This window comes from Megascapheus bottae, chromosome 3 (assembly GCF_031878675.1).
Source record: "Megascapheus bottae isolate mThoBot1 chromosome 3, mThoBot2.hap1, whole genome shotgun sequence".
Taxonomy (NCBI): domain Eukaryota; kingdom Metazoa; phylum Chordata; class Mammalia; order Rodentia; family Geomyidae; genus Megascapheus; species Megascapheus bottae.
The window spans coordinates 58775623-58799746 of record NC_143511.1 but is presented as its reverse complement, the minus strand read 5'-3'; the positions used below and the strand labels follow the sequence as shown (position 1 = coordinate 58799746).

Here is a 24124-nt window from a genome sequence, read left to right as displayed (position 1 = left end):
GAATTGAACCCGGGTCTTCGTGCATGCTAAGCAAGCACTCTACCACTAGGCCAAACTCCCAGCCCCGAGCTTTGTCTTTTATACTCATCTTTGCATTTGGTTGTCTTAATAGTACCACAAAGTAAGCAAATTATTGTCCCCAATTTTCAGTGAAGGAAACAGGTTTCTTCAGTGAAGTGTCACCCAGTATCACTGACTTTTGAGTTTGAGCTGATCTAAATCTAAAAGTATCCTATTAACTCTGCCTGTAGTATGCTTGTCTGGAGCTTTACTTGGTTTTCGCCACTAAGGCTACAAGGCAATCACCTTGCCTTCTCATTTTGGGGTGAAAGGTAGCCAGCCTCTTGGCTGGGAATGTGGCTTAGTGGTAGAGTGCTTGCCTAGCATGCATGAAGCCCTGGGTTCAATTCCTCAGTATCACACAAACAGAACAAGCCAGAAGTGGTGCTGTGACTCATGTCACAGTAATAGTGTGCTAGCCTTGAGCAAAAGAAGCCCAGGGACAGTACCCAGGCTCTAGTTCAAGCCTCAGGACTGGCAAAAAAAATAAATAAATAAAGGAAGGAAGAAGGGAAGGAAGGAAGCCTCATTAGTTTCCTCACCTATATAATGAATCAAAAGGGTCAATTTCTCCAACCCTTCTACCACTGCTTTCTCCTTCTACTGTCAAGGAGGGGTGGCCAAAGAAAGGAATAATACCTTTTCTATTAGATTTTCTGCTTCCACAATCAGCCAGGTTTCCACACTGCATGTGACTTAAGGAAGGAGAGCTCTCTGAGTATCTGGAGATGGAGAGGGGAAATGTGGATTAACGAAAGAAATAGCTGGTTGGAATAAACAGCAATTTACATGAAAAACCGGGTATCCTTTCAAATAACCTTCATTCTCTTCTTTTTTTTTTAAGTTAGTGATGTTTATTTTTTTTAATATATGTTTTATTTTATTTATTTATTTATTTATTGCCAGTCCTGGGCTTAAGCTCAGGGCCTGAGCACTGTCCTTGGACTTTCTCAAGGCTAGAGCTCTACCACTTGAGCCTCAGCACCACTTCTGGCTTTTTTCTATGTATGTGGTACTGAGGAATCAAACCCGGGTCTTCATGCATGCTAGGCAAGCACTTTAACCACTAGGCCAAACTCCCGGCCCCTTCATTCTCTTCTTGATAGCCTTTAGCTGTTTGGTCTTTCTGTCTCTGTCTCTTTGTCGACTTTTTTTTTTTTTTTCCAGTCCTGGGCTTGAGCTCAGGGCCTGAGCACTGTCCTTGGACTTTCTCAAGGCTAGAGCTCTACCACTTGAGCCTCAGCACCACTTCTGGCTTTTTTCTATGTATGTGGTACCGAGGAATCGAACCCGGGTCTTCATGCATGCTAGGCAAGCACTTTAACCACTAGGCCAAACTCCCGGCCCTTTGTCGACTTTTTTATTTTAAAATGCCTGTCCTGGAATTTGAATCCAGGGCTTGGCCACTGTCCCTGAGCATTTTTTTTTCTCAAGGTTAGCACTCTACCACTTGAACCACAGCATCATTTTTGGCTTTTTGCTTTTTTCTGTTTATGTAGTACTAAAGAATTGAATCCAGAGCTTAGTGCTTGCTAGGCAAGCACTCTACCACTAAGCCACATTGCTAACCTAGAAAGTACATTTAACTAAATTAACATGCCATCTTTGCCAGAACTCTGCTATAATGACATATTTAAGCACAGGAAAAATATTCCCATGCTCACCATAATGACTCAGCCTTGAATTTAAGTGAGGTCTGCTAAGGGGAGATAAACTACAAACATCTCCATGGGGGAGGAAAACACTTTCATCCTTCAACCTTAGTAAGTTGCCACCCACAAATACATATTGGTTAGTGGCCAATGTCAAATTGTCCCCTGATGATTGTTAGTCTCCAAGGTATCAGGAAAACAATTAGTAGAGAGAACTTCTGTTTATAGAGTTCCACCTCCCATTCTGATTCTCTTGACAAAAATGATCCTAAGGCCAAATGGTAGAGGTTGGGGAACAGGGAATGCTCAAGAAAGAAATGCCAAGCAGATCAGCACAGGGCTATCTACACAAAGCAGGGCACATCAAAATCGATGGTCTTCCAAGTCTTTGGAAAAATTATATCTGCAGTGTATTTTCATCCTTATACAGCCAGAGTCAGGAAGGAAGGAGGGAGGAAATGAGAAACAGAGGGAAGGAAACAAAAATACACAATGGTATGAAAGATTCTTCAACTCTCTCTCTCTCTAAGCCTGTCTTTCTTGGGTAGCATGCTACAGCCTGACTTTCCAGAAGTATTCGAATCACCCATTTCCCTCTTTTAGTTTCCAGAATCATCTTTTGCCTGTGACATCATCCCATGATTCCCCTCCTCATTTTCTTTCACTTGGCTAACACATCAAAGAGACTTGAATAAAGATGCCTTGGTTAGGCTAGAAAATTTTCTCTTATAAATGCTTGCTGATTACTGTTAGAAATAACTTGGGATGGGGCCGGAATTTTAGCCTTGTGGTAGAGTGCTTGCCTAGCATGCATGAAGACCCTGATTTGATTCCTCTACCACATACATAGAAAAGCCGGAGGTGGTGCTGGGGCTTAAGTGGTAGAGCTCTAGCCTTGAGGAAAGCCCAAGGACAGTGCTCAGTCCCTGAGCTCAGTCCCTAAGACTGGCAAAAAAAAAAAAAAAAATAGCTTGGGACAACTCATAATAAAGAATTTTTGGCTATCACCCCAAAACCTGGCAATAAGCCCAAAGAATAGACAGGCTGCTCCCTTTTTATTCCTAACCCAACAGGCCCCACCTCCTGCTCACCTTGGCTGAGCTCTGTTTCACCATCTACAAAAGAATGCGGTTTAACAAAATGTAACAAAAACTCAAGCTTTTAACAGAATGTCTTAAAGTGCAATAGAAAAGGATGTAACTTAAAAAACAGACAAGCCACCTGGCCAAATGGCCAAAGCAGGATCTTTTTTTTTTTGGGGGGGGGGGTGCTGAGGCTTGGACTCTGGTCCTGGACACTGTACCTGACTGAGCTCTTCTGTTCAAGGCTACCGCCCTACCCCTTGAGACACGGCACCATTTCCAGTTTTCTTGTGGTTAAATGGAGATCAGAGTCTCCTAGATTTTTAGTGCCCAGGCTGGCCTTGAACCACAAGCCTCAGATCTCAGTCTTCTGAGTAGCTAGGATTACAGGAATGAACCACCAGACCGGCTTCAAAGCAGCAACTCTGTAGAAAAACAATTATCATAAGATGCAATTCTCCCATTACTTCAGGTAAATTCTCTTTAATAGTTGGAGAAATATCCTAGAGCACAGTGAATGATGTCAAGAATTCACTGGGGCCGGGAGTTTGGCCTAGTGGTTAAAGTGCTTGCCTAGCATGCACGAAGACCCGGGTTCGATTCCTTGGTACCACATACATAAAAAAAAAAAAAGCCGGAAGTGGTGCTGAGGCGCAAGTGGTAGAGCTCTAGCCTTGAGAAAGTCCAAGGACAGTGCTCAGGCCCTGAGCTCAGGCCCAGGACTGGCAAAAAAAAAAAAAAAAAAGAAAGAAAGAAACGGGGCTGGGAGTTTGGCCTAGTGGTTAAAGTGCTTGCCTTGCATGCACGAAGACCCGGGTTCAATTCCTTGGTACCACATACATACAAAAAGCTGGAAGTGGTGCTGAGGCTCAAGTGGTAGAGCTCTAGCCTTGAGAAAGTCCAAGGACAGTGCTCAGGCCCTGAGCTCAAAGCCCAGGACTGGCAAAAAAAAAAAAAAAGAATTCACTGGGACTCCTGGGATAATAATTATTGCTTAACTCTGAACCAGCCATTAAGTAATTGTGAAGGATGAGGGATACTTTTGATTATTAGTTGTACTTGCCACTCATATTGATAGGTGTTAGGGATCTGGTGTCCAAAGTATGATTCCACCCAGACCAAGGACAGGGATAAATTATTAAAACAAACAAACAAACAAAAACTAGTAAAATACTTGGCCATAAAAGAACCTGGGCCAAATTAAACTCAGAAAACTGGATATGGCGCTGTGGCCCAAGTGGTAGAGCACTAGCCTTGAGCTGAAAAGCTCAGGAACAATGCCCAGACTTAGAGTTCAAGCCTCATAACTGTCAAAAAAAAGGGGGGGGGGCTGGGACTTTGGTCTAGTGGTAGAGTGCTTGCCTAGCATGCACGAAGACCTGGGTTTGATTCCTCAGTACCACATACACAGCAAAAAGCCAGAAGTGGTGCTGTGGCTCAAGTGGTAGAGCTCTAGCATTGAGAAAATCCAGGGACAGTGCTCAGGCCCTGAGCCCAAGCCCAGGACTGGCAAAAAAAAAAAAAAAAAAAAAAAAAGACGATTCAACTGAATAATGATTTGGCTATAGTCTTGCCTATAGCTTCTACAAGTTGCCTTACTCACAGTTTCATTTTCGAGCACTATAATGCTATGACAGTGTTTTAAGAAACATTAAAGATTACACGATGTCCTGAATATTATTTTAATCAATTTTCTCTTTTAATCATTCTTTTCTATTTTAAATGCATGAATAATTCCTTGACCCTAGCTTTTTTTTTTTTTTTTTTTTTGTCAGTTCTGGGCTTGAGCTCAGGGCCTGAGCACTGACCTTGGACTTTCTCAAGGCTAGAGCTCTACCACTTGAGCCTCAGCACCACTTCCAGCTTTTTCCTATGTATGTGGTACAGAGGAATCGAACCCGGGTCTTCGTGCATGCTAGGCAAGTACTCTACCACTAGGCCAAACTCCCGGCCCCAGTAGATTCTTAGAAGTCAGTTGGACAGGATCATGCAATGATTTTGGGAGACATAGAATGAAGCCTGGACAGGTATATATATATATGTTGTGGGACTTGAACTCTGGCCTGGACGTTGTTTCTGAGTTCTTCAGCTCAAGGCTACCACCCTACCCTTTGAGCCACAGCACCACTTCCAATTTTCTGGTGATTAACTGGAGTTAAGTCTCATGTTCTTTACTGCCCAAGCTGGCTTTGAACTGCTATCGCTATCCTCAGATCTCAACCTCCTGAGTAGCTAGGATTACAGGCAGACATGAGTCACTGCAACCGGCTCAGAAATAAATTTAAAGATATACAGATTACTGAACCAGAGGTTCACTGAGAGCATGTATTCATTCACAGCAAATTAGGCAAAAGGGTGGCATTCTTTTCTGTTGCTGTAATAGTTTGTAAAGGGCCCTGGCCTCTTGTGTTATCTAACTATGGGGTTGAGTAATAAATCAGCTACTGACAAGGGAGAAGAAAAACAGTCACTGCTCTTCCTTCTCTTTTTCTCCTCCTCTTTCTCCCCCCCCTCCTCCTTTTCTTCTCTTTGTACAAGTTTTCTGATGGCTGATTTGGAAGATGTAAAAATTCATCCTCAGGCTGATGGCTGATGGCTCATGACTATAATCCTAGCTACTCAGGAGGCTGAGATCTGAGGATCCTGGTTCAAAGCCAGCCCAGGGAGGAAAGTCTGTGAGACTCATCCCAATTAACCAACCAAAAACAAGAAGCAGAACTGTAGATAGTGATAGAACACAAAGTGATAGAACACAAGCCTTGAGCAGAAAAAGCTCAGGGACAATGCCAAGGCTCTGAGTTCAAGCCCCACAACTGAAAAAATTTACCTTACACAACTAACAGAGGTTAAGAAAATAAAAATAAAAGATTGGAGATTTATTACCTGGAGCAGATAAAAAGACAGAAGTTATTTCCAACGCAATAAACACCTTTTTATTTTTGTGTGTGGGGGGGTCATGGGGTTTGAACTGGGCTTGAGTGCTATCCTTGAGCTCTTTAGCTCAAGGCTACCACCCTACCCCTGGGCCTGAGCATTGTCCCTGAGCACTTCAGCTCAAGAGCCACGCCCTAGTTCCCATTTTCTAGAGGTTAATTGGAGATAGGAGTCTCAGGTCCTTTTGTGCCCAGGCTGGCTTTGAACCTTGATCCTCAAATCTCAGCCTCCTGAGTACTTGACCATAGGCGTGAGCCACCTCGCCTGGCATGAACACCTTCTTAAACAAAGGAAGCATGGGGATTTTATTAGGTAAATCTGTGCATATTCTTATAGGAAAGTACCAAAGGGATGGAAGTGTTCCTGATCGTGCTCCGTTTAAAGGAAGAATACAGTGGGTATATTTTTTAGCATACTTCACTCCAGGTCATGTTTGAAATGGAAGACAGGAATGCTTCTGGTTATGCTCAGATTTGTCATAAAATATGTTTTGATTCTTTCATTTTTCTTTTTCTTTTCCAGGCATGGGGCTTGAACTCAGGGCATGGCACTGTCCCTTAGTTTTTTTTTTTTGGCAGCACTGGGGCTTGAACTCAGGACCTAAGCACTATCCTTTGATTTTCTCAAGGCTAGATCTCTACTACCTAAGCCACAGTACCACTTCTGGCTTTTTCTATGTGTGTGGTATGGAGGAATGGAACCCATGTCTTCCTTTACCTCAAGGCCAAACTCCCAGCCTCCCTGAACTCTTTTTTTTTTTTTTTTTTTTTATGGGTCATGGGGATTGAACTCAGCCTGGGTGCTGTCCCTGAGCTCTTTGGCTCAAGGCTACTGCCCTACCCTTGGGCCTGGGAGTTGTCCCTGAGCTCTTCAGCTTCAGGCTACTACCCTGCCCTGGAGCCAAGCCTCACTTCCCATTTTCTAGAGGTTAATTGGAGATGAGTCTCAGATCCTTTTGTGCCCTGGCTGGCTTTGAACTTTGATCCTCAGATCTCAACCTCCTGAGTAGCTAGGATTACAGGCATGAGCCACCACACTTGGCTTCCCTGAGTTCTTTTGCTCAAGGCTAGTTGATGGTAATGGCTCAGGGGGTTCCTCTCCTATAGTTTAGTGTGCCTGACACAAGCAACACCAAGCCCTTTGATTAGGACAGTAAATAGCTAGCTCCCATCCTTTTACCTTGAAACAACATTTCTCTGGGGCAGCTGACCTTCAGGCCCTGGGCAGCTGCAGACACCCTTTATCTACCATTTGGGCAGCAGCCCTAAATTCTAGTCTGCCACAATAAAGCCCCTAGTTCTCACATCCACCCCAGAGTCTCCACCTCCTCTCCACCCCCTAAGCCCTACAAGTTATATAGGTCTCTCCAGACAATAGCTGGCACTTCTCATGTGGACCTGTGTGAAGGGGGTCTGCCTGTCTCTTTCCTGGGTAATAAACTTCTTCCTTTATTCCCTGTACCTGGACATCTTCATGGTTCTTGGCAAAGGTAACACTAGTGTCCTACATTTTTTCTTTTCTTTTCTTTGGGCATTTCTCAAGGCTAGCACTCTACCACTTGAACCACAGCACCCCTTCTGGCTTTTTCTGTGTATGTGATACTGAAGAATTGAACCTGGGTCTTCGTGAATGCTACCCAAGCACTCCACCACTAGGCCTCGGTCCCTGCCCTTGTTCTACCATTTTGGTCCACATTGCTACTTCTGGTTTTCTGATAATTAATTGGAGATTAATTGGAAAGTCTCATGGACTTTTCTGTCCAGGCTGCCTTTGAACTGCAGTCCTCAGATCTCAGCCACCTAAGTAGCTAGAATTACAAGCATGAACTACCATCACATAGCTTTATTTTTATGTATTTTTTAAATTTTTTTCTGGTCAGTTAGGGTAAGTGGCTAGGCTAGTTACTGACCAAGGCTTATTTTACAGCCAACTCTTTTTTTTTTTAATTTTTTTATTGTAATTAGTAAAAGGATTACATGGTTACATGATATTTGCCAGATAGAAGGTGCATTAATTCACATACATTGATACCCTTTCACATGTCTTGGTACCCATTTCCCTCCCCCCCCACCCCCCACCCGTCTTGGTTTTCCCCCCTTCCCTATCAAATTTCAAATATCCAAATACAAATAAATTCAATATATCAGATAACTACAGCCAACTCTTATAGCAATGCACTTTCAGAGTGTCCTTTACTTTTTTTTTTTTTTTTGGTGAATCATGGGGCTTGAACTCTGGGTCTGGGTGCTGTCCCTGAGCTCTTCAGCTCAAAGATGCCACCCTACCACTTGAGCTACAGCACCACTTCTTGTTTTCTGGTGGTTAATTTGAAATCAGTCTCTATGGACTTCAGTGTCTCAGCTGGCTTTGAACCGCGATCCACAGATCTCAGCCTCTTGAGAAGCAGGAAATAGAACCATGAGTCCTTTTATTTTTGCTAAAACTCACAAAGCCAGGTGCCAAGGGCTTGCGTCTGTAAGGACAGATGCAGGAACAGAACAGGCAGGAAAGCCCATGAGACTTAGCCATCCAAAAGGGCCAGACTTGGAAGTATGGCTCAAATGATCAAGCACCAACCTTGAGTGAGAACTCTAAGGGACAGCACACAGGCCCCAGATTTAAATCCAAGGACCAGTATCAAAATCAAAATAAGTCAGGCACAGTGGCTCATGCTGTAATCCTAGCTACGCAGGAGACTGCGACCTGTGGATCAAGGTTCAAAGCCAGCCCAGGCACAAAAGGACTTGAGACTCTTTTTTTTTCATATATTTTTATTGTAATTAATGAAAGGGTTATAGTCACCAGATAGAAGGTGCATTACTTCACATACATTGATACCCTTTCTAATGCCATGGTTCCCATTTCCCTCCTTCTCCCCCACCTGAGACACTTATCTCCAATTAACTTCTAGTAAAGAAGTGGGGTTTGGCTCAAGGGTAGGGCCATAGCCTTGGGCTGAAGAGCTTAGGGACAGAGCCCAGGCCAAGTTCAAGCTTACTGACCCACACAAAAAAAAGTGTATAGGAAGCATTCATCGTCACGCAGTTTTGGTTAGACTATGCTGTAGTTGAGAAATATCTCAGATCTGATTCTATTGGATCTGGCTGGCACCAGGAGAGATGAATGTCTGCAAGGTTCACCATTCCTGGCACTTGAGATAAGTTGGGAAGACAATAACTTAAAGAATAGGATGAGGATGGGCTGGGAGTTTGGCCTAGTGGTAGAGTGTTTGCCTAGCATGCATGAAGACTAAGGTTGGATTTCTCCATACCACATACATAGAAAAAAGCCAGATATGCTGCTGAGGCTCAAGTGGTAGAGCGCTAGCCTTGAGAAAGTCCAAGGACAGTGCTAAGGCCCTGAGCTCATGTCCAGGACTGGCAAAAAAAAAAAAAAGAATAGGGCGAGGAGTAAAATTGGTGCAATGATTATGTACTTTTTGGTTTGGGACAATGACTGAGTGCTGTGATGTTCTGGTGGTCTGGAATAGGCTGTTGTAAAAGTTGATTTTGATAATCTATTGATTTGGATGGCCCTGCAAATCTAGGAAATATATTACTCTTATCTCAGGGTCTTTAACTTTGAAGGATTATGATTTTTAGACAAATACCACTTTAATGATACAGAATTGAACTGAGTCTGACCCAAAGTTTAAGTCAGAAAAGTTAAAATATGCAAAATGAAGGCAGTGATGCCAAGCTTTCACCTGTTTTCATTACCATTCAGACATCTGTAGACTCAAGAGTCGATGCTGTTGCTAAAGCAGTTTCTGAGTCCCTATTATAAAATTCTTCTGGAAGTTGATTCATAATATCAGAAATATGCACAAAAACATCTCAAAGAAGCTTTGTATGCTCTAAATCAACATCAAGTTATATGATCTGGTTTCTTTAATAGAAGGGTACAGTAAGCAAAAGGTAGAAGCAAGAATGATCCTTTAGTGATCCAGTAGCAAAAAATGTCTCTATGCTCTGCTTGTCTACACAGCTTAGGGCTCTTATTGAAGACAATAAAGAGTACATTGAGCCAAGCGTGTTGAGTCATGCCTATAATCTTAGCTACTCAAGAGGCTGAAATCTGATGATCAAGGTTCAAAACAACCTGAGACTCTTATCTCCAATTAACCTCCAGAAAACAGAGAAGTGGGACTTGGCTCAAGGGTACGGTGGTAGCCTTGAGCTGAAGAGCTCAGGGACAGCGCCCAGGCTGAGTCCAAGCCCCATGACCCACAAAAAAAAAATACTTTGAATTGAAAGTTAAGAGTGTCACTTGGTTGGGTGACAGCTATGATCCTAGTTAGGAAGCTGAGATAGAAGAATTTGTGACTTCGAGGCTGGCCTGTACATGTAACAAAATTTCTATCTATCTATCTATCTATCTATCTATCTATCTATCTATCTATCTATCTGTCTGTCTATCTATCTATAGGATATAGGTTATAGACCAGAATTTGAGTGCCTGCCTACCATCTGAGAGGCCCTGGGTTCAAACCCACATACTTACTCATTGCTAAAGACCACTGGAATTACAAAAGAAAAAACCCTACAAACTTTACAATCAATTCCTAAATGATTAAAAGTTGTCCATACTTACACATTCTACCAGTGTCTCCTACACACATAAATAAAATTGGTAAGATAATCAACACTAGACATATTGGTAACACACTTGCAAACTTAGAATTTGTTAAGCTTGATCAGGAGGGCTTGAGGGTCTAAGATTTTTTTTTTAAATACTATATCTATATATAGATATATACTATATCTAAACCTTATACCACATTTTGAGAGGTCAAATTGGGAGTCTTTATTATATAAAATTGGCAACTGTAGATGGATTCCTTTCTCAAAACCCCACAGCCTAGAATATCTTTTTATTTTGTTGCTCTGGGCCTGGGTGTTGTCCCTGAGTTCAATCATCAAATCAAGGCTTGCACTCTACTCCTTGAGCCACAGCGCCACTTCCAGATTTCTGTGGTTAATTGGAGATATGAGTCTCAGGAACTTTTGTGCCCAGGCAGGCTTTGAATCATGATTCTCAGATCCTAGCCTCCTGAGTAGCTAGGATTGCAAGCGTGAGCCACTGGCACCCAGCTCAGATTTTTTTTTTTTACCAGTCCTGGGGCTTGAACTCAGGGCCTGAGCACTGTCCCTGGGCTTTCTCAAGGTGAGAGCTCTACCATATGTTCCACATATGGCTTTTTCTATGTATGTGGTATCTAGGAAATTAAACCCGGTCTTTGTGCATGCTAGGCAAGCACTCTGTCACTAGGCCAAACTTCTGGCCCCAGAATGTCTTTTTTTTTTTTTTGGTCAGGTGTGGAACTTGAATTCTGGGTCTGGGTACTGTGCCTGAGCTGAGCTCTTCAACTGAAGGCTACCACCCTACCCTTAAGCCACAGCGCCACTTCTGGTTCTTTGGTGATTAATTGGAGATGAGTCTTACGGACTTTTTAGTGTCCAGGGTGGCTATGAACAGTCAATCCTCAGATCTCAGCCTCCTGAGTAGCTAGGATGCAGGCGTGAGCCACTGTGCCTCGCCAGAATGTCTTTTTTACAAAGCTTTAAAGGCAAAAATAACATAACTGGTGTGAAAAATTAAACCTAACAAAAATGTTATACATAGGCAGGGCAAACTAGATGAGGATACTTAAATCTAATAAAAGTGTTACTTACATACAGGCAAAACAAACTACCCAGGGGAAGTCAGGGGCAATCAGTGTTCAGTGGAATTTGGTCCTGAGAAAACAGAAACCACATTTTGAGAGGTTAAATTTGAGATCTTTATTGGAGAGCTGGTGGCTTCAGGTAGACTCTTATTTCAAAGGCCAGTTGCCCCTTAAATACAGATAAAAAACTAAGCCATGACAGGAATAAAGCAAATAAAGAGCAGGAAAATACCAACAAGCCAGATCAACTCCAAAGGAAAGCAGAAATGGGTACCGTGGTGACCTGAGAAGAGCCAGGAGACAGAGGACACGGGACAGGAGGCTTGGTGTAAAGGCATTTGAGCTGGTCTGGGTCTAAATAGCATTAGGGTCAGGGGTCAGGGGTCAGGGCCACAGGACACTTGATTCTTGGGTTTGAGGCATAGGACTGACAGACCCAGTAACTTAACATCCAAGTCTCTATCCCTACCTCTAGGAATCAGACTGGCCTATCACCTGGAGATGGAACTTCCCTGCCTCTACTATGAAGACAAGACAGTGCCAGTTAGGCCCAATTCCCATCATCCACCACATAGCCACAATGGTGCCAGTTAGATCCAGTCTCCTTATTTCATCAGGACCCCAATTATCTAGGGGAAAGACTTTCCTGGAGCTACAAGTCAGGGCTAATCTGCAATCCAAAGAATGTCCTGTCACCTTTAGAGTGCTCAGAAAGTCCCCTATCTTCTATTAAGATGACAAAATGGTGTTACTTAGACCCAGCATCTGTATTTCATTATGAATAGAGCTGCTGTGACCTTTCTTCTCATGCTTTTTGGTAGACTCAATGCATTTGTTGAGTTTGAAACCCAGAAGTATAACTGATATATCAAAGGGTAAACATTTAGGGATAAGGATTTAGTTCAGTGGTAGAGTACTTGCCTAGCATGTGTGAGGCCCTAGATTCAATCCCAAACATTGAAAATATTACTACCACAGATTTTTCCAATTAGTTATACCAGTTGTATACCCACTCACAAAGTTGAGACTTCTATTCTCAAAAAGAACTTATTACTGGTCTTTAAAAAAAAAACAAATAAACTAAGGTGGGCACGGTGGCTCATATCTGTAATCCTAGCTACTCAGGAGGCTGAGATCTGAGGATCAAGGTTCAAAGCCAGCCAGGCACTAAAGACCCAGAGACTCTTATCTCCAATTAACCTCTAGAAAATGGGATGTAGAGCTAGGCTCCAGGGTAGGTCGGTAGCCTTGAGCTGAAGAGCTCAGGTATAACGGCCAGGTCCAGGCTAGGGCAGTAACCTTGAGCTGAAGAGCTCAGGGACAGTGCCCAGGCCAAGTTTAAGCCCTATGACCTACAAAAAATAAAAATAATTTAAAAAAGCAAGCAAACAAACAAGAAAACCCCAAACATACTGTCTATATAATCAAGTGTTTTATGCTTAATATTATCAGTCTCTTATAAACAATTGCGCCAGGAGTGTTGCCTAGTGGTAGAGTGCTTGCCTCACACGCACAAAGCCCTGGGTCTGATTCCTCAGTACCATGTACACAGGAAAAAGTCGGAAGTGATGTTGTGGCTCAAGTGGCAGAGTGCTAACCTTGAGCAAAGTGTCTAAGGACAGTGTCCAGGCCCTGAGTTCAAGTCTCAGGACCGACAAAAAAAATTGTGGAAAAGTCAAGCTCTGAGTCAAGTGGTACAGTACCATCCTTGAGTGAAAAAGCCAAGTAAGAGCACAAGGCTTTGACTTCAAGCCCTAATAGCAGCACCAAAGTGGCTCATGCCTATAATTCTAGCTACTCAGGAGGTTGAGACTTGGAGGATAGTGGTTCAAAGCCAACCACAGTCAGAAAAGTCTACAGACTAGAGTTTCAAGTGGTAGAGAGCCAGCTGTTAGCAAGAAAGCCAAGAAAACTGAGTGTAAGGTGCAGAGGAGCATGTGCATGCGTACGTGAGCACACACACGCACACACACAGACATGTACATGGTAAACTGGGCCTGGTGGCTATAGTCCCAGTTACTTAAGATGCTGAGGCAGGAGGATTGAAAGTTCAAGGCTACCCTAGGCCATATAATCAGATCAGGAAGAGAAAGAAAGATAAGGCCCCGAATTTGATACCTCACCTAAGGAGGGGGGGGGGCTTTTTTCTTCAGGTACTGGGCACTGTCCCCGAGCCTTTGTGCTCAAGGCTAGTGTTCTATCATTCCAGCATCAACTACTTCCAGCTTTTTCTAAGTGGTTTACTGGGGATGAATCTCACAGCCTTTCTGCTGGAGCTGGCTTCAAACCTTGGTCCTCAGATCTCTGCCTCCTGAGTAGCTAGGATTACAGGTGTGAGCCACCGATTATAATTATGTCAATTTGTGTGTACAGTCAATTTTGAGTAACTACGAACCTTTTTTTTTTTTTGTCAGTCCTGGCCTTGAGCTCAGGGCCTGAGCACTGTCCTTTGGACTTTCTCAAGGCTAGCGCTCTACCACTTGAGCCTCAGCACCACTTCTGGCTTTTTTCTATGTATGTGGTACCGAGGACTCGAACCCGGGTCTTCGTGCATGCTAGGCAAGCACTTTAACCACTAGGCCAAACTCCCGGCCCCTGAACCTTTTTTTTTTTTGCCAGTCCTAGGGCTTGAATTCAGGGCCTGGACACTGTCTTAGGGCTTTCTCAAGGCTAGCACTCTACCAATTCCGGCTCTGTGTATGTAGTAAAGAGGAATCATACTCAGGTCTTCCTGCATTGTAGGCAAGCACTCTATCACTACCCCACGCTAACGGTAATTGTGAATTTTGAAACTGACAAATTTCACTCTTTTATTTCCACAGAGACAGTGAGCTATGGTGCAGGTAGATTTGGGGATGGCTCCTGGCATGTCAAGATGAAGTGTAAAAACTTTAAGAATCACATATCCAGTGTGATCCTCTGGCAGGGGCTTAGAGGAACCTTGAGATTCTCAAAGAATTCCAGACTCTTGTCCAATGGACTGCTGGGATATTCAGAGCATTGTGAGGCAAGACAGAACCAGAACAGAATTGAAGAAGGAAACCGACCCACTCCTCACCGTATGTATGTCTCTGAAAGGATAGGCCTGAACAAGAAAGGAAGGGATGCCTTTCCCAAGATAGTATTAGGGGTTAGTGGCAGTGATGACTTGGGATGGTGGCGGACCTTGTTTCAATCTGGTGTTTGGTTCAGCTTGGAAAAAAAAACCAAATCTTCTTGTGGGCAGAACTTCCGATGGGCCAACACAGCTCCATGGAGGTATGAGGCCTGAAGCTTGAAGGGACCAGCAGGTAACTGGTAACTCAGCTGAGGCCTTGGTCTCAAGCAAGCGCATCCTGCTTCTTCCATGAATTCTCTGCCGCAGGAAATTGGAGGCTGGCACTCATATTCTTTCTGGACCTTCACAAAACGGAGGCGGGGGGCCATCCTGAAAACCTCCGTTGTTTAGTGACCAATGCCAGTCCAAGAAGGACTGACGAGCCAAAGATGGCCAGTCCCTTTCCTATGGTTTAGAATGCCATTCTTCCTCAGTGAGAGACAGGACCCAGAATTAGAACAAACAAACAAAAAAGGCGGGCAGTGACAATTTACAGCCTGAAGCTTAACTTACAAAGCCACACACACACACACACACACAACAACAACTACCCAGGAAGAACAGCACGACATGGGAATGTAAAAGAGAGCGACCTAAGTGAGGTGGGAAAGGGAAGGTGTCTGGTAGTTCAAAGGAGAGTGCGGGGGTCGAGTGAGGAGGAGGTGGGATCTAGGAGACCACTGGGGATGGGGAGAGGGCGGCTCAGGGCCCGGGATGCGAAGGGGAGGTCTGGCCGGGCCGCCGGGCTTCGGAGCTAGATTTCACCTTGAGGCGGGGACGGCGGTCCTGCCTTCCCAGAGTGTCCGGGTCCCGGAGCCAGGCCAATCCACGGCGGTGGCACCAGGGAGAGCTAGAGGAGGAGAAACCCGTGTTAAGTGGGGGGGGGGGGGAGGAAGAAGGGCGCTGGCGGGGACGCCTTCGCCCAGCGGCGCAGCTGGTTTTCACTTCCGGGTATCGGCGGATGGACAAGCTGGGGTCAGGGGTCGAAGGTCAACGGTCGCCAGCCAGATTCCTTGGATGGAAGCTCGGCGTCCGCCGGCAGCCCTCAGCGGCCGGCCGCCAACGGGCGGTTTGAAGCAGACGGTCGGCCGCGAGGCAAACAGACTCCATTTCACCTCCCCGCCGTAAATCCCGCCCCTCTCGCCTAGGCGGGGTCTCCCGTGGCGACGCGCTGCGAAATGCGGCTGCGCAGAGGCGTCGGAGCGCGGGCGAGGGGGAGGGGGTGTTTTGGTTCTTGCCGCTCGCCGTCTTCCCAGACCGACATCTCGGTCGGAAACCTCCAGCTTCCTACCTTCCCCTTTCCCTCTCCCCTTCCCTTCCCCGACCCCGATCCTCCCTCCCTCCTTCCTTCCCTTCCATCTGCCTTTGGTTCTTTTTACCGAAACCTCCGGATCCGGATTCTTTTCCGGGCCGGGCGCCCTAAAGCGCGCGGCCCCGGGGCCCGGTGCATGACCCGCCGTCCGGCTCCCCCTTACATCTCCCGCCCCATGTGGCTGCGGGGTCGCGGCGGCGCTGCCCACTATGGCCCGGAAAGCAGTTAGCAGGAAACGGAAAGCGCCTGCCTCGCCAGGAGCTGGGAGCGACGCTCAGGGTCCGCAGGTGAGGGGTTGGAGGCCGAGGTCCGGGAGATGAGGCGGGGAACCTGCCTGGGGTTAAGGCCCCCCGCGACGTGGGTGCTAGGGCTGTGTTTAAGTGGTGCGACAAAACCAGGGCTTGCAGAGCCCGGGCCGATCCTTCTTGAGTTCACTGGAGTTCAGATAGGCCGGAGGAGCCAAAGAGGAACTCAGACATGGGGCTCTCCCTCGAGAGGCCGGTGGAGTAGAGGACAAACCAGTCTTTACTGTGGAGGAAGGGGAATTAAAGTCGAGGAGAATCTGGAGTGAAAACAACCTCTCAGAAGTGACTCCTAGGAGGAAAAAAAAAAAAAAAGGAGCTGCGCTCAGCAGGGAACAGATCTACCTACCTCTGGGTACCCAAGCCATGAGCCAGAGGAGATTGGAGGCTGACATTCATATTCCTTGGACAAGGCAGAGGTGGACCTGGACCATTAAAACGATAACAGGATGTTATTCTTTATATCCTTTGGAGAGGAAGGTCTTCTTGGAATAGCACTGGAGTACCATCGCTACTCTATCCCCATGGGTGTTTTTCTAATTCTACAACTGCATGATGACTTGAGGGGCAGCTATTGATGGTATCCTTGTAAGAGACCTAGGACCTCAGTCTGGCTTGGCCTATACCCTCTATGCTCTTCCGGACGGACAGGCTGAACAGAAGGAGGCTGGGTAGAGATGTAGCCCAGGTGCGTATGGGAATCACTGGGCCTCTCATTCCCTTCCCTGTCAATGATAGGTATAGGGTGTCTGTGTCCTTCACTCTAATAAATCTTTCCGTATGTAGGTTTAACTATGAGCAAAATTATTTCAATGTAGAAAAAGTTAAATTGGACTTTCTGGATTACATTCTATTTCTGCTGCATGTAAATCCTACCAGATGAGTTCTTGGTTACTTCTGTGTAGTACAGTAGAATCTCTTGTTCCGAAGAAAGATAGCCAAAGCCCTGATTTCTAATGTTTGTTTCCACAGTTTGGCTGGGATCACTCTCTTCACAAGAGGAAAAGACTCCCCCCAGTGAAGAGATCCTTAGTCTACTACTTGAAGAACCGGGAAGTCAGGCTACAGAATGAAACCAACTATTCTCGAGTGTTGCATGGTTATGCGGCACAGCAGCTTCCCAGCCTACTGAAGGAGAGAGAGTTTCATCTTGGGACCCTTAATAAAGTATTTGCTTCTCAATGGTTGAATCACAGGCAAGTGGTGTGTGGCACAAAATGCAATACGGTAAGTGTTTGGAATGTAGAGAGCTCTTTGGTCTTGGATGTAATGGCTCTACATGCTCTAAAACCTTTCATTGATTGCCTTATCATCCTTTCCATTCCTTCTGATAAAAAGTATATTTCTCTCTCTCAATCTCTCTCTCTCTCTCAATCTCTCTCTCTCTCTCAATCTCTCTCTCTCTCTCTCTCTCTCTCTCTCTCTCTCTCTCTCTCTCTCTCTCTCTCTCTCTCTCTCGTCAGTTGTGGGACTTGAAGCCTGGGCTTTGTCCCTGAGCTCTTCAGCTCAAGGCTACCTACCACTCTACCCCTTGAGCCACAGTGCCACTCCAGTTTTCTGGTGGTTAATTGGACATAAAGAGTGTCATGGACTTTAGTGCCCAGGCTAGCTTTAAACCACAATCCAGATCTCAGCCTCCAGAGTAGCTAGGATTACAGGTGTGAGCCACCATGCCTGGCCTAGGAGTATATTTCTTTTTTTTTTTTTTTTTTTTTTTTGCCAGTCCTGGGCTTGAGCTCAGGGCCTGAGCACTGTCCTTGGACTCTTTCTCAAGGCTAGAGCTCTACCACTTGAGCCTCAGCACCACTTCCGGCTTTTTTCTATGTATGTGGTTCCGAGGAATCGAACCCGGGTCTCCATGCATGCTAGGCAAGCACTTTAACCACTAGGCCAAACTCCCGGCCCCTAGGAGTATATTTCTTTAGGCCCCTAATTCTTTGTTTATGCTGTTGCTACTTGAGGGATTTTTCTCTTGGGGTGTGTGTATGTGTGTGCACATGCTACTAGGGGTTTGAACTCTGGGCCTTGCACTTGGTAGGCAGGTGTTCTATTACTTGAACCATACTCAAGCTCTGGCCTCAGTTATTATTTTTTCTTTAATGCTGCTTTTAAAGAGACCTCAAAGAAAAAGTATTTAGCACTTGGCTAAAAATATTCTTTTTCTCGTTAATGGATTCTAAAGATCTATAGGACATGAACTTTTGTTTCTCATAGGGAAGGCAGGAAATAGTGGCATATTTCAGGTGTTTACATTTGCTCTTCGTAAAGTAGCCTTGTGAAAAGGGTTCAGAAGCGAAAAGTATGTATGACATGCAAGTTAGAAGTAGTTTTCAAGAGAACAAGTTACATATGTAATGAAGGGAATGATTTGTCCATAAGCTCTCACAGTATATGCAAAGATAAAATATGTGAAATAATGGATGTGATTGGAGCAGACAGACACCAGTAGTCGGTCACAGAAGTGGCAAGTGAAAAGCTAATGTCATATAAGGCTGAGTAATTTGACCCCGAAGTAAAACACATCTGAAATCAATTGAAAGAAATATTACATCAGTAAAATCAGAGCCAGGAGTGCTGATACTTATCTGTCATTCTAGCACTCAAGAGACAAGAGAATCATAAAACTGAGGCCAGCATGGCTATCTAGATCTTGTTGTCTCAGAACAAAAAATAAATTTGAGTATATAAATTTAAACAGTTTCAAGGTAGGAAATAAAATGGTAGGCTTGACCAAATTTTCACTTCTTCTTTTGCTGAGGTTGCTTGTCTTAATATAAGAGCCTTTCAAAAAAAACTAAGAGCATGACTTCATAAAACTCTTTTTCTTACTCTCATCATGAACATTCATGATTTAAGAGAGTAGAAAAAAACTGGAAGTTTTCATTTATTTCACTCTCCATACATGCACAATAGTTTTTGCCCAGCAAATATTGCTGAATTGTAACCTGAATTTACTCATTAAAAAAAATTTATCACCAGGCACTAGTGGCTCACACTTGTAATACTAAGCTACTCAGGAGGCTACTCATGGTTCAAAGCCAGCCTGGATACAGAAAGTCCTTGAGATTATCTCTAATTAACTACCAGAAAACCAGATCAGGTGGTAGAGTGCTATCCTTAAGCTGAAGAGCTCAGGGACAGCACCCTGGCCCAGAGTTGAAGCCCCATGACTGACAATAATTAAATAGGGGCTGGGAGTTTGGCCTAGTGGTTGAGTGCTTGCCTAGCATTCATGAAGACCTGGGTTCAATTCCTTGATACCACATACATAGAAAAAAGCTGGTGTTGAGGCTCAAGTGGTAGAGCTCTAGCCTTGAGAAAGTCCAAGGACAGTGCTCAGGACCTGAGTTCAAACCCAGGACTGGCAAAAAATATAAATAAATAACTTTAGCATTTTTTGTGGTGGTGGTGGTGGTTGTTGTTGGTCGTGGAGCTTGAACTCTGGGCCTGGGAGCTGTCCTTGAGCTTTTCAGCACAAGACTATCACCCTGTCCCTTGAGCCAAGTGCCACTTCTGTTTTTCTAGTGTTTAATTAGAGGTGAGAGGGACTTCATGGCTGGGCTGGCTTTGAATGAGGGTACTCAGATCTCAGACTCCTAAGTAGCTAGGATTACAGACATGAGCCATCAGGCCCTGCAGTTATCACTGTTTTGAAGGTGAATTCATTGATAATTTACTCTCTTCCTCTTTCAATATTTTTTTGATTTGAAGTGTTTAGAGGCAGAGGTGGTCTGTCTGTGTGTGTACGTTTCTGTCGCGCGCTCGCGCGCGCATTCCCTCTCCCTCTCCATCTCTGTCTCTGTCTCTCTCTTTCTCTTCCAGTTCTGGGGCTTGAACTCAGGGCCTGGGCACTGTCCTTCAGTGTTCTCAAGACTAGTGCTCTATCACTTGCACCACAGCACCACTTCCGTGGTACCAAGGAATCAAACCCAGGACTTCATGCATTCGAGGCAAGCACTCTACCAATAGGCTATAGTCCTGGTTCATGTTTTTATTTATTTAGTTAGTTTTGTTTTTTCACTAGTCCTGGGGCTTGAACTCAGGGCCTGGGTGCTTAGAACACTTTTTGCTCAAGGCTGGCACTCTGCCACTTGAGCTACAGTGCCATTTCCAGCTTTTTCTGTGTAGGTGGCTCTGGTGAATGGAACCCAGGGCTCTGGTGAATGGAACCACTAGGCCACGTTCCCAGTCCTGTTTTTATTTTTTGATAGTATTTTTTTTTCTTTGTCTTGCTTCCCACCAAAGCAGGGAACCAGGAACAGTGCTTTCCTCCGAGGTTTGTGACATTTGGCAAATAATTTTCTATTTATGCCTTTGTTTTTGGTTTCTGTAAAATAGTAACACTAGTGATCTAATGAAAGGGTGTGACTATTTCTAGAGCTACTGAGATTATATCAAGCTATGGGTGTCTAAAAGATACTTGGAATGGATCAGGTTGTAAAAGCCCTTCTTGAATGTATAGTAGCTACTATACTCTGGATGGTTGGAAAACAATAACTCAGGATCAGTAGGGAGGGATAGGGTTGGAGTAATGATCCATGGCAAGCAGTCAGAAGAGGCTGGTGCCATAGAATATCCTAAGAGGCACTGAATGAGAGACTACACCAGTGCAGTGACAGGGAGAGAATGAGGAGGAGAGAGAATCTGTAGGTGATGACATGCTCAGATTTAGTCTGTTGGAGTAGTATTGTCAAAATTGATAATGATATCTGGGTGACAGGAAAGTTGATAAAGTAAATATTAAGGAACAGATTGAAAGAGAAAAATGAATTCCGTTTTGTATTTTCTATCAGTTGGGAGATAGTAAAGACTGATTTTAGGAATCATTCATATACTAGAGATTATTGAGATTGTTATATTACTATTTAGGAGAAGGTAATCTTGGCTTGAATCCCTTGAACCTTTTCTAAAATTGTAGAATTTGTGCTGTACAAACATTTTCTGGGCAGGATTGTGGCAGTGGTCCTTAATTTTCAGTAGATTTCAAGGAGAGTGCTGTGTTTTTAAGTTTTCTGTCACTTGAGTCTGTACGCACATACACACAGAGCCCTACATTGTGACATTTAGCTATATGTGTATTAATTTCCCTCATGAGTATACACCAGCCAAAGACTATAGGAACCTACCTTATAAAAACAAAACAAACAAACAAAAACAGCTGGGCACAGTGACTCATGCCTGTAATCCTGTCTACTCAGGAGACTGAGGATCAAAATTCAGAGCCAGCCCAATGCCAGCCTGGGTACTTAAGAACGTTAGACTCTTTATCTCCAATAATCACTAGAAACCTGGAAGTGGGGCTATGGCTCAAAGGGTAGGGCAGTAGCGTTGAGCTGAAAAAGCCAGGGACAACTCCCAGGCCTAGGCATAGGGCTGTAGCCTTGAACTGAAGAAGAGTTCAGAGTCAGGCCAAGGCCCAGAGTTCAAGATTTATGACTGACAAAACAAACAAATAAAAACTAATTAAAGGGCCTAGTGGTTAAAGTGCTTGCCTAGCATGCATGAAGACCAGGGTTCGATTCCTTGGTACCACATATATAGAAAAAGCTGGAAGTGGTGCTGAGGCTCAAGTGGTAGAGCTCTAGCCTTGAGAAAGTCCAAGGACAGTGCTCAGGCCCTGAGCTCAAGCCCAGGACTGGCAAAAAAAAAAAAAAAAAAAAAACTAATTAAGGGGCCGGGAGTTTGGCCTAGTGGTTAAAGTGCTTGCCTAGCATGCATGAAGACCCGGGTTCGATTCCTCGGTACCACATACATAGAAAAAAGCCAGAAGTGGTGCTGAGGTTCAAATGGTAGAGCCTCTAGCCTTGAGAAAGTCCAAGGACAGTGCTCAGGCCCTGAGCTCAAGCCCAGGACTGGAAAAAAAAAAAAAAAAAACTAATTAAGGCCCAGGAGCCTAGCCTAGTGGTAGAGTTCTCATCTAGTATGCATGAAGCTCTGGATTCTATTCCCTATCTGCCCTCTTTTTAAATAAATAAATAAATTTGTTGGTCATGGGGCTTGAACTCAGAGCCTGGGTTGTCTCTGTTGTTTAAGGCTAGCGCTTTGAGCCACAGTTCTAGTTCTAGTTTTCTGATAGTTAAGTGGAGTTAATCCCCTGGACTAGGCTAGGAGTTTGGCCTAGTGGTAGAGTGCTTGCCTAACATGCAGGAAGCCCTGGGTTCTATTCCTTGGTACCACTTACACAGAAAAAGCCATGAGTTGAAGAACTCAGGGACAGTGCCCAGGCCCAGAATTCAAGCCCAATTACCAACAGACAAAAAAAAAAAAAAAGTCCTGTAGACTTCCTGCTTCCACTGGACTCAAAGCAAGAGCCTCAGATCTCAAGCCTCCTAAGTAGCAAGGATTATAGGCATGAGCCACCAGTGCCCAGATTCCTATCTTTTTTTTTTTTTTTTGCTGGTCCTGGGCTGCTTTTGCACAAAATCAGTGCTCTACCATTTGTGTCACTTCTGGCTTGAATAGTTCGTTAGAGATAAGAGTTTCATGGAATTTCTGTTCCCAGCTGGCTTTGAACTATGATCCTCAGATCTCTGCCTCCTGAGTAGCTAGGATTAGAAGCGTGAGCTACCAGTGCCTGGCTTCATGTCCTTTTTCAAAGTTACGTTTGTTCAAGGCAAGTTTTATGTTGCCCAAGCTGGCTTTAAACTTGAAATCCTGCCTCTGCTTGCTAAGTGTAGGACCAGGGGTGTGAGCCACGATACCCAGCAATCTTTGAGTGCACCATTTACATATATCTACATAATTATATATTCATGTAGAGAGGTGCCCACTAGTCTTACATCTTTTTGAGTACCAACCTTTGCCTGCTTTTCCTCCTCTGCCCTGCAATGTGAGATGCAGGAAGTCAAGAGTCTCAGGCTCACCTTGCCTTATTGCCAGTTCCTGGCAGGGATCCCAGTAGGTTAATGTGGAATAGCATGAGGCCTTGGCCCATTGTCCCAGAGCATGGAGAATAATTCTTTGTCTTGTCAGGTCATCCTTATCTCTGTCACTTTCCTTGAAGAAGTATATCCTTGTCGTTTCTTTTTTTTTTTGGCTGGAGATCATGGGGCCTCTGCCCTGGGTGCTGTCCCTGAGCTCTTTGGCTCAAGGCTACCGTCCTACCTACCCCTCCTACCTACCCCACAGCTCCACTTTAGGTTTTCTGGTGATTAATTGGAGATAAGAGCCTCAAGGTCTTTTATGCCTGGACTGGCTTTGAACTGGGATCCTCTGACCTCAGCCTCCTGAGTAGCTATGATTACAGGTGTGAGCCACTGTGCGTGGCTATCTTTGTCATTTCTCTGCAAAGATGTGAGGTTTCGGGTGAGACCTTGGTTTTCTAAGCTTTTTTTTCCTTCCTTCCTCCCCACCCCTTCTTTCTCTCTTTGTTTTTTTTGCCAGTTCTGGGGCTTGAACCTCAGGGCCTGGGCACTGTCTCTGAGCTCCTTTTTTCAGCCACAGCAGTTTATGCTATGTGGTACTATGGAATTGAACCCAGGGCTTCATGCATGCTAGGCAGACACTCTACCACTAAGCTATATTCCCAGCCCCCTGTTTTTTTTTGAACTTTCTATAGATCAAATTCTCCAGTTTTTCCATCTCCTAGTATCAATTTTTCTTTTTCTTTTTCTTTTTTTTTTTTTTTTTTGTGGGTCATAGGGCTTGTACTCAGCCTGAGTGCTGACCCTGAGCTCTTCAGCTCAAAGCTACCACCCTACCCCTGGGCCTGGGCACTGTTGCTGAGCTCTTCAGCTCAAGGCTACCACCCTATCCTTGAGCCAAACCCCACTTCCCATTTTCTAGAGGTTAATTGGAGATAAGAGTCTCAGGACCTTTTGTGCCCAGGCTGGCTTTAAACCTTGATCCTCAGATCTCAGCCTCCTAAGTAGTAGCTAGGATTACAGGCATGAGCCACCTGTGCCCTTCAATTGTTTTTTGTGGTTTTTTTGTGGGTCATAGTGCTTGAGTTCTGGGCCTAGGTGCTGGCCTTGAGCTCTTCAGCTCAAGGCTACCACCCTTACCCCTTCAGCCACAG

The 24124-nt window shown here is 44.7% G+C and overlaps 2 protein-coding genes across 5 annotated transcripts in view; one reads left to right on the top strand and one right to left on the bottom strand.

The window, feature by feature from the left end:
- Positions 1–15353, bottom strand: part of Ubap1 (ubiquitin associated protein 1) — a 75761-nt gene extending 60408 nt beyond the window's left edge. The window contains exons 1-3 of one of the 2 annotated variants that reach the window (XM_090330123.1): positions 15259–15353; positions 11404–11466; positions 700–782 (exon numbers count right to left, since the gene is read on the bottom strand). The gene's annotated coding sequence lies outside the window, so the exon portion shown is untranslated. Of the gene's footprint in view, positions 1–699; positions 783–3015; positions 3194–11403; positions 11467–15258 lie in introns of those variants that run through there. The other variant, XM_090330122.1, reaches the window with a different exon arrangement.
- The window catches only part of Dcaf12 (DDB1 and CUL4 associated factor 12), a 31727-nt gene continuing 22066 nt past the window's right edge, over positions 14464–24124 (top strand). The window contains exons 1-2 of one of the 3 annotated variants that reach the window (XM_090330127.1): positions 14464–14654; positions 17080–17334. In XM_090330127.1, coding sequence (XP_090186253.1) covers positions 14550–14654; positions 17080–17334 — 360 coding nt within the window. In that variant the 5' untranslated portion in view covers positions 14464–14549. Of the gene's footprint in view, positions 14655–15508; positions 16093–16697; positions 16796–17079; positions 17335–24124 lie in introns of those variants that run through there. The other 2 variants (XM_090330128.1, XM_090330129.1) reach the window with 2 other exon arrangements.